Source organism: Lissotriton helveticus, chromosome 5_1 (genome assembly GCF_964261635.1).
Source record: "Lissotriton helveticus chromosome 5_1, aLisHel1.1, whole genome shotgun sequence".
Taxonomy (NCBI): Eukaryota; Metazoa; Chordata; class Amphibia; order Caudata; family Salamandridae; genus Lissotriton; species Lissotriton helveticus.
The window spans coordinates 1,294,950,522-1,294,967,580 of record NC_136065.1 but is presented as its reverse complement, the minus strand read 5'-3'; the positions used below and the strand labels follow the sequence as shown (position 1 = coordinate 1,294,967,580).

At 44.5% G+C, this 17,059-nt stretch overlaps 1 protein-coding gene across 1 annotated transcript in view; it reads left to right on the top strand.

Annotated features, from left to right (window-relative positions):
* Nucleotides 1-17,059, top strand: part of LOC144753589 (transcription factor Spi-C-like) — a 75,735-nt gene that overhangs the window by 27,683 nt on the left and 30,993 nt on the right. The window contains exon 3 of the mRNA XM_078641228.1: nt 12,487-12,605. Coding sequence (XP_078497354.1) covers nt 12,487-12,605 — 119 coding nt within the window. The remainder of the gene's footprint in view (nt 1-12,486; nt 12,606-17,059) is intronic.

The window sequence follows — 17,059 nt, the reverse complement described above, 5'->3', positions numbered from 1 at the left end:
GGGAGGCTCCAGCTGGGGGACATTTTGTTTTGTGTAGCGTGGTGTTCGGGCTCTCAAGCCGTATACATCCTAAATTCATCCGGCTGCCTCTAGCCTTACACGTTAAATTGGCACAATAAAAATAAACACTCGAGAGACACAAAAGGTACGCCGCAGCCTCTGCAGTGGGAAGGATTAGTCCCAAACAGAGTTATGAGCGGAAATGGACAGCAGAGCTACCTCTTAAGCTTCAGACCTCACAGAGTACTTATTTAACCTCCGGATCGCCCTCTAATTATAAAACACTATCAAGCGAAACATAAATATTGAACATAGTTCCTGGGTGGAATTTAAGGGGTGCAACAACACATCCCACGCTTAATTTGCGCTGTTGTTTCCTGTTTTTAAAGTAAATGTGATTCATGCTTGAAAAAACAAATACATTCACTAGATATTCTCTCAGTCATCAATAAAATGTCAACACGACTCTGCAGAAGCATAACAAGTATGTGTTTGCGAGGCGACTGTTGCTGCGGACTAGCCGGGGCAGTTTGGTTCAATGGACGAGTTTGGGGGTGCGTGGAGGCTGGTCTCGAGTGCAGCGTGTTGTAGGCATGGAGGGGGTTGAATGTTCTCAGGCTTCTGCAATCCCAGGTCAGAGGTGCTGGCAGAATGCCTTGTTCAAATATTTAGTGGGTATTCTCACTTCATTGCAGAAGGAAATGGAACTGAGAGAATCTCAGTTTGCAGGAATACACACATGGGTGTTGTGTATTTATGGTGGCCGGGCGGGCTGGGAAGAGAGTACCAAGGACCAGCCTCGCACCTGGACAGCAGAGCGCTGGGCAGGGTACCTTGAGTGGGTAGCTTTGTCAGCACGGGGAGTGTATACTTCTCGTAGGAGGCCTCTGGAGCTACAAGTACTCTGCACCCTAAAGTTCTTCCACATACGTGCTGGCTTCTTATTCTGAAAGTGATTGTGCCCGTAACATCGCCTATAGATCAGATGAGAACTTATGCGCGTCCGATCTTTGGTCTCTCTGCTGAAATCGATAACTTGTGTTTATGTTTACTTAGTACAAGATCAGAAAACTCACCCTATATTGCAATAATATGTGATAATGTGCTGCATCGCTAAATACTTACAAGGTCCCAAAGGCGAGACCGATTGCATTGCAAATGCTTGTTTAATCCTGCAGCCCCCAACACTGGTGTCTGGTTTCTGCTCAACGGTTTGCAACTGTAATCACAAACCATTGATTCATTTGATTGTTACTTGGAATTGAAAGAGCCCCTTTCAAGCTCCCTCCTGTCTGTAATTCGAAATGAGTCTCAAAACCAGCTTTGTGAATCTGACTTGCAAAAGGACGTTAATAAATCGCAACATGCTCTTTTGCAGTCTCAAACCATGTGATTTTGTGAACTGAAGTATTTGTGACAGAAATATTGTTTTGCACATCAGTTCCTTAATGTCTGCCAACAGAAGCAAGCTATCACCTTAATATGCAGGGATTCCAATCAAAGGAGATATTCAGCAAAACAAAATACAGACAATAGGCTGAGATGTGCTGGTACAGTTTATTCTAGTATAGCAGCTTTGCTGTGAATTTCTGGAGATGACCATATACTAATAGCACTACTCAGCTGAGAAGTACTGATAACATTCCTACTAGAAGGATTAAATGTAACATAAAAAAATGGCAGTCATGTTGAGGTATGCTAGTTCTAATGTAGCTATGACTTGAGGGTCCCCAGAAGTACCATTTCACTTAGACAACTTATAACACTTATAAAGCGCACTAATACCAATCGGTGTCCTGGTGCTGAAGTGATAACTCCCTGAGATTAAGATTCCCCGGCTAGAGGGTAAAGAGCCATGTTTTGAGATGTTTTCTGAAAGCTAGCAGATTGGTGATTGTTTTAAGGGTCAGGGGGAGGGAGTTCCATGCCTTTGCTGCTCCTCGGAGAAAACTCCTGCCCCCCCAGCGTGCCTTCCTGATCCGAGCTGTTTTGATCAGTCCCATACTGGCAGACCTCAGATGTCTCTCTGGTCTATACCACTGGAAATGATCCTGAAGAGAGACTGGACCCAAGCCATGCAGTGCCTTAAAGACAATGCAGAGGGCTTTAAACATGATCCTCTTTCGCATTGGCAGCCAATGCAATTTCTCCAGTTCCTTGGTAGCTGAGGCAAATTTGGGCAGACCTCCAATAAGGCGGGCTGCCGGGTTTTGTAGAACCTGAAGTTTATTCAACACTGCCTGTTGGGCCTCGAGGAAAAGACTATTACAATAGTCGAGGCGTGATAGAACAAGTGTCGTCACCACCGTTTTTTTGCTTCCCTCAGGTAGGAAGGGAAGCACTTTCCTAATGGTTTTCAGGAGCCAATATATGGACGAGGTCAACGCCATAACTTGGGGTTTAAAAGAAAGTTGGCTATCTATAATCACTCCCAAATTTTTTACCTTTTGAGGGGGAGCGGGCGCATCTCCCATGTCAGTTGGCCACCATCTTGGACTCCAGAGATTTGAGTTGGACCCAAAGACAATCACCTCCGTCTTGGAGGAGTTGACTTTTAAGCAACTTTTTGCCATCCAAGAACTGACTGCAGACATGCATTCCTGAAACCTGGCTGCCACCACCAGCTCTTTCTCCGGAAGCACCGAGACCACGATCTGGGTGTCGTCTGCGTAAGAGGTTAACTCAAACCCAAAGGCTTGGATCACCGGAGCAAGAGAGGATACATAGATATTAAATAAAGTGTGGCTAAGGGAGGATCCCTGAGGGACCCCCCCCCCGGGGAGTTCGAAAGGTCTTGATTAGACGTCCCCCATAGCCACCACTTGTACCCGGTCTTTCAGAAAGGCCTTCAAGATGTTGAGTGCTTGCCCCTGGATCCCGCAGCCCTCCAACCGGTCCACCAACAAAGCATGGTGAACCGTATCGAAGGCCGCTGTCAGATCCAAAAGGATCAGCACTGCTTGGCCCCCATCATCAAGCACCTTCCGGACCTCCTCTGTAGATTTAATCAGGGCAGGCTCAGTGCTGTGTCCTTCTCTAAACCCATGTTGAGCCGGGTCTAAACCCTTTGCGTAACGCAGAAAGGAGCAGAGCTGGGAGTTCATGATTTTCTCAACCAGTTTTGCAGGTAGGGGTAGTCTGGCAATTGGTCTATAGCTGTTGGGGTCCATAATGTCCAACAAGGGTTTTTTGAGTAGTGGACGAATCGATGCCCGCTTCCACACTGTGGGAAAGTCGTCCTTTTCAAACATTAAGTTAAAAATACCAGTTAGAGAGTCTGCAATAGTGACGGCTGCCAGCTTTGCAATTGACGTGGGGCAGGGATCTTGAGGAGAGCCGGACTTGGTTTCCATCAAAAGTTTTAAAACCTCATCAGAGTTTACTGGCTTGAAGGCAGCACATTTTTCCTCCAAGGTCCCGGCCGGGGGGGCCCTTTGGGACTCCTCCGCACTGCTCAAGGTCACCTGCTGTTCAAGTGTGGAAAATATTACTTGAACTTTATTCAAAAAGAAGTCAGCCAGTGATTGACTGAATTCGATATTGGGGGGCACAGCCACCACTTTTGGGGAGGTTAAACTGACCACCGTATCGAAAAGTTCCTTTGCAGAATTCTTAGCCTTCTCCATTCTATCTGTATAAAAATCGCTCTTGGCCTTCCTGATATGCTCTTTATATAACTTAAGGCTAATTTTTAATCTCTCTTTATCCAGTTCGTGATAATTCACTCGCCAGATCCTTTCTAGCTTTTTGCATATTGTTTTCTTTTCTCTAAGCTCAGCTGAGTACCATGGGGCTGAGGGTACCGGCCTGGTAGGCCGACACTTCTTAGGTGGGACTAACCTGTGACAGGCCTTATCAAGCCACTCCGTGTATTCGATGGAAGCTTTACTCACATCGGTTTGCATGACTGGCCTGGATGCTATCAACAAGTCCTCCAGGGCTGTCCCATCAGTGTTTTTCCAAGCCCTGCACATCCTGGATGGTTGCCCCTCTCTCAAATTCTTCCTAACCAGTGGACTGAGGATGGTAAATAACACAGCCCCATGGTCTGACCAGGACACAGGTTCAGCCTTAGAAAGAATCAGATTGGGATTATTCGAGAAAATCCCATCTAATGTATGGCCGGCCAGATGCGTTGCCCCGAAGACCTGCTGGGTCAACCCCATTGTGGTCATCATCTCCACTAGGGCAATAATGTCCACATCGGTGTTTCTTTCTAGATGGAAATTGAAATTGCCCAAAACCGTAAAGAAGTTGGTGCACAGGGCTTCCTCCAATATACTACCAACTGCTTCCAAGAAAATAGACTTCATCCCCGGTGGTCTGTACAAGAGACACCCCTAAAGGAGTGATGGTTGGAAAGCTCCAACTTGAACCCCAGGGCTTCACATGCCCCTGAGGTCACTGGGAAGAAGGTTCCCTGAAGGGACGCTTGGTAGATGATAGCCAGACCCCCTCCCTTTTTACCAGGTCTGTCCAGGACAAAGTTACAGTAATTCGATGGAGTAGCCTTTACCAAATCGGGGCCGGACGCTCCATCCGGCCACGTTTCGGTGATAAAGGCCATTTGGATATTTCTGTCCAAAATAAGCTCAGCACACTCAAAGCTGTGCTTTACCAATGATCTGGCGTTAATAAGGAGACAGTTGGTAATTTGATCCCCTCGACTTTCTTTGGACATATGAGAATTGGTGAAGGCCCTCGTTCTGCCCCCGATGATCGGTGGAAGATTAACTTTACAAACAGGACAGCATTGCGTGGCTTCTTGACGCTCGGTTTCTGGGGCCATCGTGATACAGCTATAATTCTCACCTACCCCCCGTAGCCTCCGTAGCTGCGCTCGATTGTAAGTGACCCTTCTAATGGGATCTGGGGAGGTCCAGCCAGGGGTAGTGGCGCTAGGCACGGGCCCGGCGCGGACGGGCGCAGACGGGCTTTCTCTCCTCATGACCTATTATCCGACTGCCCTGCACAAACTTAAAATGAATCCTAAGAAAACCAAATTCCCGAGAATCAGTCCAACCCCAAGATCAATAGTGTAAACATATGTTTTACACTCCTGGAAGTAGCAGGTCTTTGTTCGTAGCTGTGGCCTTCATATAAAACAACAAACTGAACCTGGATACTAAAGAGTGCTGCCCACCAGCCAAGACTCATCAAAACAATCGAAGGTCTCCCACTCCAAGATGCAACTGTTCGTACAAGCATTGGTAAACTCGAGTGGAAAATGTCTTCTCCTTCCAGCCATCTTCACTGAAAACGGTCCCACGTGCAACTGCAAGACTCACTAGAGAGGCGAGAAAATTTGCATCGCCCCCGCATTTACTGACCGTAAATGGCTCCCACCCAAATCCTGTTTTGCCTGCACAATATTTAAAGCTCCGAAACTAAACACTGCTACCGGGAAACAAATATAGTCTCAGGCAGTCTTAGACACATTTGCCAGACCAACAATATCCAGCTGGAAAAGCTTGCTGCAACAAAGTGTCCAAACAAACAACACCGATCCTTTGCATCTTTACCACAAAGATGTGTAACCACTTCCCTTTACAATTTAGACATGACCTCTCTTTTAAAACTGGGAAATGATCTAGACTTGAAACTCTTTATGCCTTGCAACTGCAACAAATTGCAGAGCCACCTGGAGACACACAACTGTACAAGGACCCACCCAATCACAAAGTTGTAAATGTAACGTGCTTGAGCCCTGAACCCTATTCTGCCTTTACTTGTTGAAATATATGGCTGTGCTTTCTCCTTTCTTTGGATCTTCGTACGTTATTAAATGTACAAAATCCTGGTATACGAAGTAAAAAGCTCCAATATTCTCCTGGAATATTTACGAGCTGTAGACAACCAGAAATAAACAAATAAAACCACAACAGAACAGAGGAAATAAAATAAATATGGTTTACTGTAATTTCTTTTCCTATAATTTCCAGTCCTTTAGTTTCATATCAGGCAGCCACTTCCTCCAAAATTAGCTTCCATATGAGTGGTGGTTTTGTGGTTGAGACAGTGGTTGCAGCTGCCCCTCTTTAGAGTTCTTTGCAGGTTGCTGGTGGACTCCTGCTGCTAATAATGTGAGTTCACAAACCACATTAGCTTGCACACTCTCAGATGCATTTCTTCTTATACAATTAAAGTACCTCCATCCACCACTTTCAAATATGTGTGCTCACTTGCTCAAAGGCTATCAACTACGTGCTGCACTTGTTCCAATTATCTGAGCGGCAGCTCTGGCTGTCATTCCAGAAACACAGCACCACTACCCCATACTCAGTACCACAACCAAGCAAACACCTCACCACCACTTGCAAAACATTGCACTTGTGCTCCTGAAATACTGCTACTGATGACACGGTCATCTCTAACCCTGCACCATTGCATCACCACTGTCAAAACCCTACACTGTTAGGCAAGAGAACCACACCTTCAGAAACACAGTTTCTAAAATACTGAAACAAAGCACCTCAACTACTGAGGTCCCATGCCAGGCAGGAACTCGGATTCAGCCACCATTATTAGTGCTCCTAAAACAGGAATCGGACTCTTTTTTTCAAAATAGTAAGGACGTTCTATTCACTGAGGTCTATGCACAGTCTTTCCACCTGGTATCTGATTCAAGGATGAAATAATTCCATTGCTCAGCATGTTGTGGTCATGTTTTAAGCACTAAGTAGTTTTGATGTGTATTCGAGCATTGTAGACCCCTCTTAATACATGCTCTTGCGATTCTTCACCCATGTGAAGCATTAGCCTAGGACAGCAGATTTACGAATTGTTCTTTGATCCAGCCCCAATATATTTAGAATCACACGAATAATGCTAGAAGTATCGTGTGTACCTGGCAGTTCATGAACGCCATATCAATAAGTTTGAGCAAAAAGTCCTGCCCATGCCAGCATCCATTGTGAAGAGACAGAAACCAAGCATGGCAATTTCTAAAACATAGCCACTTCCATTAGAAAAGTTTAGAAAAACACCTACACTACTTCTCAACCACAGTCACCACTTATGAAGCAGCCACATATGACTGTGGGACACTGATCGTGACACAATCCTCCTGCATGGGTATCAAAGAAAAGGTTTAAAACTGTTGTTCCTCTCCCAATATACCCATTTTGTCCATACCAAATACTCAAAATCCATCTCTCTGCCCTTGTAATAGGAATTGTCTCACGCTTGCTTTATCCCTCCCCCAATTATGAATTTGGACATGGAGCTGCTCGTTGGCCTCATAGGCACCTGACAAGTTTCAAATTTCCCTATTCCTAACAACACTCCTGCTTGACGTATCCTTTGTTAGTGATCTCAACTTTAAGTGGTACATTGAAACTATCTAGAGCTGAATGTCTCAAAAACGAATAAATCCGTTTTGAATTTCCAGTGGGCCCAGTAAAACAAGTTACCAATTCCATCAGAATTCAGAGTTTTCAAGTTTCACCTGAGACTCGAGCTGGTCAAAGCAGTCGAAATCTTAGGGTGCAACTCTGGGAAAAAATAAAGTGAATGTCTAGCGAAATTGGGTGTGATATTCCGAATTCCTACACTAATTCCTCATTTCTTAGTGGAATTGTTAGTCAACTTCATCTGGGCCTGCAAAGTTAGGTCCAGCTACATAGTTCTTAAATCTGTACCGTTTTCTCTGAACAAACGTAGATTAAATAACAGTAATGCACTTAGATGAGGTTTTCCCAGTGGCGGCTCTTCAGGTAAGGCGGAGGAGCGTCGCCTCACTGCTTTTTTTGCAGTGAAACACAGAGAAAATAAAATTATAATAACGTGTAATCATTTTATTTTCTCCTACTTCTGCCCACAGCTTTGCGTGAGGGAGCAGGGGCAGGGGAGGAGTGGTAGCCCCCCGCCTAAAGTTCACTATGACTGCTTGGACGGCCCTCTTGGGCCTCCCAAAACAGTCTTGTGCACTTCGCATGTTCTCCATGCAGGCTGCATTACAGCCTACTTGGAGAACATGCCCAGGCTTCCAGTCAGCATGTGATCACAATCTAAGGCAGTGTTGTAATTGAATGACTGGGACCCTGGGTGTGCTTCCTGTGGTTGAGCAAGGGAAGGACTACAGAGGAGGTGTAGTGTAGTTCCTATATTCCCAATAGGCTCTGTAGTATATCCTATAGATTAGACGTAGGACTGAGGTCGACTAGGTCTCTATCGAATATACTAGACATAATTGTGTGTGCCAGCTAGCTCATAGGTCACTAGAAACTTTCTTGAATTCAGAAGAAGGGATTAGTCTCTGACAACCGCATAAACATGACAACTGTGTTTCCCCAAGATAAAACGTATCTTCAGAGTCGTGGAAAAAATAGATAGATATTTCACTCAGTCAATCGTGCATGCTTCGTTTCAGTAGAGGTGCAGAGAAAGTAGAGAGAAGGGCATTTTCAATAAAAGGATTTATTGAACAGTCTTCTGTCTCAAGCATAAGAAATGAACTGCTACAATCGTAAAACTGTTTGTAAAATATAATGCATACAGTATATAAATAGTAGAATAAAATAATAGTGTAAGAGCTTTGTATGGTTCCTAAACCATATATTAATACATACATAAATAAGAGAGGCTAAAAGTACTCAACTGGTGCTTCTAAAATACGCCTACCCCTGTGTACCTAAGCTTAGTACGAGGGAAGAAGTAAGTGAGGTGTATCATAAAGATAGTATTCTTTTTGCCAAGAATCTGCTCAAGATTTCTCTAAGGGTCTAATCAGCTCCATACCTTAGTATAGAATGGAGAGGGTCAGTCTCTGGACTCTATTTCCCAACAACCCGCAAGGGTAGCTTGGAAACACTGGAGCTGGATTTCTTGGCAGGAGAAAAGACAGCGTCATTCTCAATGTGTCTGCTGGAGGGTCAGCTTCCTTCGGCACTTGCTGTGGCAGGGCGCGTCGGGCAAGTAGATAGATGAACTGCTCCAAACCACCGTGTGTTTGCTTGGGCGAGTGTGGGCATATTTATACCTTGAAGGTGCCGAGTTTGACTTGCAGTTCGACATAATAACGTCATCTAAGAGTCTCTGTTCTTTGAAAACTCCATGAGTTCTTGGACAAATCAATATTCAAGCAAGGGGAAGTCCCCGGCTGCTGAAGCTGAGTTTTCCAAGAAATCATTGTGGATTTTCGGAACTTTTGGAAGTAGCCCTGCCGTATTTGGACTGCATGAGCTAAGCCTAAATATGGTTATCATTTCTATGCCTATATAAGGATATGTTGATTTATACCTATATAAGGGCATGAATTGGGAAACTTACAATAGGGTTCTAAAATGATACATAACAGAGGGGTTCGGCAAAAAGGTAAGTTTAAAAAAGAAAAGTTATAGCCTCTTCCCCACTTCCTCTGATCTGTGCCAGCCATCGCTGGGTTTTACCAGTGGGCAGGTGCACACTTTTAACAAGCATTTGCAATGCAATCGGTCTCGCCTTTGGGACCTTATATGTATTTAGCTATGCAGCACATTAGCCTGGGTGCTGGAACATATGCTATTCTTTAACATGGAGGGAAAGTGAGCACCAAACTGCGTGACAGACCAGGTATTGGAACACCTGGAGAGAAATATTGCCTTTCAGTGAGAAATAGTATAGTCTAAAGCTCTGTTCTTAATATAAAAGCAGAGCCTTCGGGGTCATATTACTGAAAATACAAGATTTAAAAAAAAATATTATTGTCTACGGGTGCCTGTGGAAGGCAATTTCCATGGACTGGAATCTAGAGAATGCTTAAGTGATTCTCGTATTTTACTGACCTCTGCTGGTCGTTTTCTATCCAGAAAGTTAAATAGAGGCAGTTGGCAGAATATTTTTGAAAAACAGCCCCTCCGCAGAAAGCAATTCTGGTATTTTACTGACCTCTGCTGGTCAGTTAAATAGAGGCAGTTGAACAGGAAAAAAAGTCCCTAAGCTGAAGCAGATCGGTCCTAGGGCTGATCTCCAGACCCCACAAAGTACATATACATATAAGTATATAATAAAGTATATACATGAGGTCTCGAATGCTCGACCTAAAAATGCAGTTTTGTTAAAACTGATTTTACACTAACTCTGTTTAGGGAATAAACTGAACAATAATTCTTAAACCATAAAGCTAATTAAGAAAAACGAAACTCTGTTACTGGGTTTTAGTTATGTACGGTGATAACGTGGCTTCCATAGGTTGTCACATTTTCTTTCTCTTAATAACAAGTCCTTCCTGCAATTGAATCACCTGTAGCTCGAAAAAAGTAATTGGAGCCATATGTACCTTCTAATGTCCAGAGAAAAGATACTCAATGACTTTAATCCAAGCCTTCCCGGACAAAGAACGTGTGACTTCTACATGTTGTGGGCACCCTGGCCAGCTTGCTCTTTTGAAGGGATGGGTTCTTGCAGACATAGAGAAGCCTCCCTGCCCAGGTGGAGGACAATATATGTGTCTATACGGAGTTGTATTGTGCTTATTTCCTGTAAGGCCGAAGTCAGTTGACTTTGAGTGGAGTTAGGACATTATGAGAGCTGGGGAAAGAGGGGGATAGTCTTGACCAAGCTCTCGTCTTCCATCTTGGAGTACAAAGTATTATGAACTTTTCAACAAGTCATATTTGCAAAAGATTCAGAAAAGGGGGTGGTGATGAACAGAGTGCCTGAATTAAGCAGACCACTCTTACCCAGTCCAAAGATCAGGGCTTGATCCATCACCGTTTTTTAGCTCACTGCACCATCCCAGCTCAGAACTTGGCTATATGCAAATTAGTCTGTTCCTGTCCCAGTGCATGATGGGAACAGGGCAAACCAAACTACCAAGCCAATTCTTATACTGGGAAGGAAACAAGCTTCCGGGGACCGGTGTCTGCCATTTCAGGCGTCGTCGGCCCGGCTTGCTTGAATCCTGATGGTGCAATGAGCAAGGAACTCACATCTGAGTATACCCTTCCACACTTATGGTGGACAAAATGATTCAGAAAAGGGTGTGGTGATAAACAGAGTGCCTGAATTAAGCAGACCACTCTTACCCAGTCCAAAGATCAGGGCTTGATCCATCACCGTTTTTTAGCTCACTGCACCATCCCAGCTCAGAACTTGGCTATATGCAAATTAGTCTGTTCCTGTCCCAGTGCATGATGGGAACAGGGCAAACCAAACTACCAAGCCAATTCTTATACTGGGAAGGAAACAAGCTTCCGGGGACCGGTTTCTGCCATTTCAGGCGTCGTCGGCCCGGCTTGCTTGAATCCTGATGGTGCAATGAGCAAGGGACTCACATCTGAGTATACCCTTCCACGCTTATGGTGGACAAAATGATTCAGAAAAGGGGGTGGTGATGAACAGAGTGCCTGAATTAAGCAGACCACTCTTACCCAGTCCAAAGATCAGGGCTTGATCCATCACCGTTTTTTAGCTCACTGCACCATCCCAGCTCAGAACTTGGCTATATGCAAATTAGTCTGTTCCTGTCCCAGTGCATGATGGGAACAGGGCAAACCAAACTACCAAGCCAATTCTTATACTGGGAAGGAAACAAGCTTCCGGGGACCGGTTTCTGCCATTTCAGGCGTCGTCGGCCCGGCTTGCTTGAATCCTGATGGTGCAATGAGCAAGGGACATGAGTCCCTTGCTCACTGCTCCATCAGGATTCAAGCAAGCCGGGCCGACGAGGCTGAAATGCCAGAAACCGGTCCCCGGTAGCTTGTCTCCTTTCTGGTGAAGAATTGGCTTGGTAGTTTGGTCTGCCCTGTTCCCATGATGCACTGGGCCAGGGACAGACTAATTTGCATATAGCCAGGTTCTGAGCTGGGATGGGGCAGTGAGCTAAATAACGGTGATGGATCAAGCCCTGATCTTTGGACTGGGTAAGAGTGGTCTGCTTAATTCAGACACTCTGTTTATCACCACCCCCTTTTCTGAATCATATTTGCAAAAGAGGCACCAGATAATTTGCAGGAAGTTCATGAGTCCGCGCTAAAGACCAATTTACTTGAAAGCAGATGCATCAGAGAATGCCTTTAATGAATAGGTTGAACACAAAGTATTACAAAAGTGATCTAGCTTGTTTTCATTCCGAGACTTTATTTATTTTTTTTTTTTTCAAAACCAGGACCGAGACTTTATTTTAAAATGTCTTTTCTGCACATATTGGTGTTGGTAGCTTCTGATTTCTTTTAAGATGAAAACATTGAAAGCAAGACATTTTCATAGCAGCCTCTCTTTATGTATTTTTTGGAGGTGAAAGTTAAAATGGAATTTAACATGTAGTTGATTTTGAACTCGACAGTTGGTGAAAGTAATGTTTGAAAACCATTCTGCTCCTTCGGACATCTATGAATTTTTAAATGTATTTTTCTGGAAATTATTCTAAACTAAATACATGAAAATTAGTTCTAATTTACTAGAACACCTTTAAGATGTTTAGGGACTGAAAATGCGTTCTAATTGATATTTGATACATTTTGTCTGTATTTAGTGTGTCACATTCACAGAGGTGTTTTTATGTAGATATTTTTCCACATCACCAACTTGATGTACTCTGGGATGCTGATGGACCGCCTCAATACAGCAATGAATATTCCCAATTGGATAGTGAAAATAGCCCTCCCATATCATGCTATGAGTATGTAAGTATCAAAGTTAATTATTTATTGTATGATATTGTATATTATTCTGCATTCACATGTTTTTAGAGAAAAGCCTTGATATGCATTGCAGAAGTTTGCTCCAGGTAATCATTGTGAAGACGGCCTTCCTAGAGCAGCAGTTCTATTTAGCTGCATTAGCCTAACACCAACACTGGTCTGTACTGATTTGGGGTTTTTATCCAGCAACTCTTCTCAGAACACGTTTTCATGCATTTCCATGCCCCCTTCCCTGAATTAGCAAAGCAAAATAATATATCACATAATTGGGCAATGGAAAGGAAGGCTATGTAAATGTAAATGTTTGTATTTTATATAGCGCACTTCTACCCAGAGGCCTCGTAGCGCTGTATTCATACCGCTGCGGAACCCATCCTGGCTTTCCTGTGAAATGTCCACTCCTAGGCACCCCCAAGGTGAAGCCAGGCATCCACAGCGCTGCTGGGGCCGTTGTGGAGATTAAGCAAGCTATTGCCCAGAGTCACAGAGTGGGACCCATGATTAGACTAGGCACCGAGGCGAGAATTATCAGGTCCGGGGAAATTGAGCCCAAGACCCGCCGAGGCGGGAATCGAACCCTGGTCCCGGGCCAGACCTCTGCATCAGAGTCTGCCGCTCTAACCATTGAGCCACACTTCTTGAAATCCCTCATAAGATTATGATAAAAAAAATACCTGCAGTTTATATAAGCCCTGTAATCTTTTTATTACTCTAACATGAAAATTGATGAAATTAGGCAGAGGTTAAGAACTACTTGGTTTTGGAAGGGAAAATGGAGAGGAACCTCTTAAACAAGAGTTAAAAAATATAGTATGTAAATGTATTCTTACCTGTTGGACTTTCTCGCAGCTGCAGGTAAGTAGGAAGTCCTGATAAATGTTCATGCCAATATAAATGAAATCTTCTAGAATACAAACAGTTGGGAAAAACGGCAGAGTAATTTTAGGAAAGCGGTTTTCAAAGTTTATATGGATTTTCGCACTGCTGGTGTTTGAAACTGAGCATGCTGATCCGTGTTAGAGATTTAGATGTATTTCATATGCACGAATAGAAAATAGAGTGTTGGTAAGACCCATAGTTTCTATTTACTGTGATTTTGCATTGACGAAAAAATAAGGCTTGTTTAAAGATGAAGTTGTTTCTTCTGTAAATCCCAGTTTTCCTCATTTGGTGTATATGCACGGTGTTTGCATAGTGTGAACCTATCCAAAAGGCAGCAGGGTGCTGCACAAGGTTAAAGGCAAAAATACTGACATTGAGTTATTGGAGGGTGTAGCTGGTTTCTTTGAGGGGATGTATACTGGTACTGCATTGTGATGTGTGTGTGTTTTTTAAATGTGTGTGCATGTAACTGTTTTCTAAATCTGAGCAGGGTTGTTGTATCCCGGAATATTGTCTAGATCTTGTCTGGAGTCTTTGCTGGTAGTGTGCAGAGCGCCAAGGTAAATGGTGAGTTGTCAGCTAGATAGATCTGGTTGCCGGTCGTGATGGCTGTGTAGATGATGCAGCTGGCTTAGAAGATGCCGTAGGCTAGCAATAGGAGCCAGTTGAGTTATAGCATGGTGGTCATTTTGTTGTCCTATTCTTTTATCCCTAGGACAATCTGCTTTTCATTTACTCATTGGTCCAAGAAGCAACCCAGTGTCTTTTCCTTTACAGCTCTCTATCACCTCTTGAATAAGCAGGGCTTGTTGAGGGTTGTGCAGCATTTCATCTTGCCAACTGGCAGTACATCAAAGTTCTACACAATGTGTTGTTTATAAAATGCTCTGGAGAAAGTACACAGGCCAGGCAGGAACCACCACTCAAATCAGGGTAAGCTAGATACAAACAAAAAGATAACCTATGCTCACCCTCTTTTAGCTTGGCACAGAGCAGTCAGGCTTATCTAAAGAGGCAATTTGTTAAGTATTTGTACAACCGATACACATCCCACGCACATCCCACGCACATCCCACGCACATCCCACGCACATCCCACGCACATCCCACACACACCACACACACACACACACACCACACACACTTACACAATAAATACACCACAAAAAGACTCTACACAGGTCTAGAAAAATAGATAACATCCTGAACAAAACAAGACCAAAACGACAAAAAAACAATGTATGAAAGTTGAGATGGAATTTTAAAGGAATAAATGCAGTAAATCGCTTGTAAGCAAGTAGTGTTAAAAAGGTACCTTTAGGTCACGCTGGACTGGGGCGAAGTCAAATTTCGGACCAACCGCGGTGGATTGCTTGGTGGCTACAGGACCCATGCAGGCGCAACGTGAACAAAGTTGCTTTGCTGGTTGCAAACAGTGAGATGCGTCGATGGCGATGCCTGCAGGTGCAGAATGTGTTGATCTTCTTCATGTAGTGAAGGCAATGCGTCAGATCCGAAGATGGATGCCGGAGTCAAGAGGCATCTAGGCGGTGCGCCTGACTCTGCCACACAGTCGAGGGGATACGTCTATCTCACCGAGCTGCAGAGGCTGCGATACGCTGTACGATGCTTCTATCTCTGGAGGGTAAAATTCTGGTTCCGAGGCGATGTGGCGAATTTACTCCCACAACCAGGTTAATGCGCAGGTTCTGCTACACGCGGAAATGAGATGCGTCAAAATCCATGTTGCAAGTATCTGGGCCATGTCCAGTGAGCCAGGAGCAGGGGAGAAATAGGCCTGAACTTGGCCAGATTGAGGGGATCTAGGTTGGGTTTTTTAAGTAGGGCTCTAACCTTCGCCTTCTTCCAGCTAGGGGGCACCACTCCGTCTACTAGTGAGGCATTGATCAAATTTACCATGGGTGCAAGAATGGTAGGGGCTACCTGCTTTAAGATTTTAACTTGGGCAGGGTCAGACGGTGAGCCACTCTTAAGAGATTGGAGAATAGGGGACAAGGTATCCTTGCTTATGGGAGTGAATGTATCAAATCTCGTGTTGCGGTTCTGGACCTGCATTAGGGGCATAGATGATGGGTCCCTAGGGGTGATTGGCGGAAGTTGCTGAAGGATATTTTGAATCTTTTGATCAAAATACGTGGCCAGCTTATCACAGTGGTTGTCCGAGAGGTCAATCGAGCATGTGGACTCTGGGGTTTTCAAAAGTTGTTTTACAATTCGGAAGGTCTCCCTCGACGAGCAAGATGCAGCACTAATTTTCTCCTGGAAAAAGGTAGTTTGAGCATTTTTCAAGGCTTTTTTGTATTTAAGAATAGCCAGCCTATAGTCCTTCTTGCTATTAGGGTCAAAGTCTTACCGCCACACTCTTTCAGCCCTTTTACAGAGCTTCTTCAAAAGACGAGTCTCCTGGGTAAACCATGGTGAGGAAGTTTTTTTAACGGGATGTCTGATACAGTTTTTTTGGGAGGATGGTGTTGAGAGAGTTTTCAATCCAGGACGAAAACTCCCCATCCGCTATTACGGGGTCAGTTACATGGCTGGGCTTGGAGAGATCCAGGACCTGCTCCCATTTTTCGGTGTCTAGTTTGGCCCAAGGACGAGCCGGTCTACCGGGAGGATGGTTGGGGAGGGAGGTGGTCGGAATCTCCCATCTGAAGGGGATGAGCCTATGGTCTGACCAAGGCAGAGGGATCGGAGCCTTTATTTTCAGAGCATCGATGTTACAAAAAATAGGATCGAGTAAATGTCCAAGAATGTGCGTGGGTTGATCGCTTTGAAGATGGAGATGGTGGGTAGCAAGGTCTAAAAGCAGCTCTGATGCGGTATTGTCATCCCTATTATCGAAATGAATATTAAGATCCCCTAAGATTAACAAATTGGGCAGAGTGCTAGTCATGGCAGTGGAGAATTCCACGAGGGAGCTACAGAATTGACCCAGAGCTCCTGGTGGACGGTAAATGAGGGCTCCTGAAAGTGATTTACATGGGGACAATTGGATGCTAAAATGCAAATTTTCACAGTCCAGTAGGGGGCTGTCATGAAACCTACATGAAAATTGGTCCTTGTAGAAAATAGCTATCCCTCCTCCCTTTCCCTTCACTCGGTCCAAGTGTTGCACAAGGTAGCCCTGAGGTAGCGCCTGAACCACATCATAGTCTGAGTCTTGAGTGAGCCATGTCTCAGTGAGAAACAAAATCTCAAATTGCTCCTCTTCCAGAAGCATATGAATTTCGTGCCCATGTTTGGGCAGAGATCTGCAGTTTAATAAGGCCATATTGATGATTGTCTGGGGTGCTTGACTTTTCATTGCTGAATTGAATTTAAATGGGCAATTAGGACAATGGGAACTCTCACCTTTAAGGGTATTGGTGCAAGAAGGCTGAAGGGGCTGGTTCAGTTGTAGCAAGGAGTCTCTGGAGTATGATATCATTGATTGAGTGGAAAGCTCCAGGGTGTCTGGCCCTAGGCCCATCCTGGCGCGGACGGGCGCAGACTGGCTTGCCTTAGGCGCGCCCACTGCGCTCGTCCGCTGCGCTT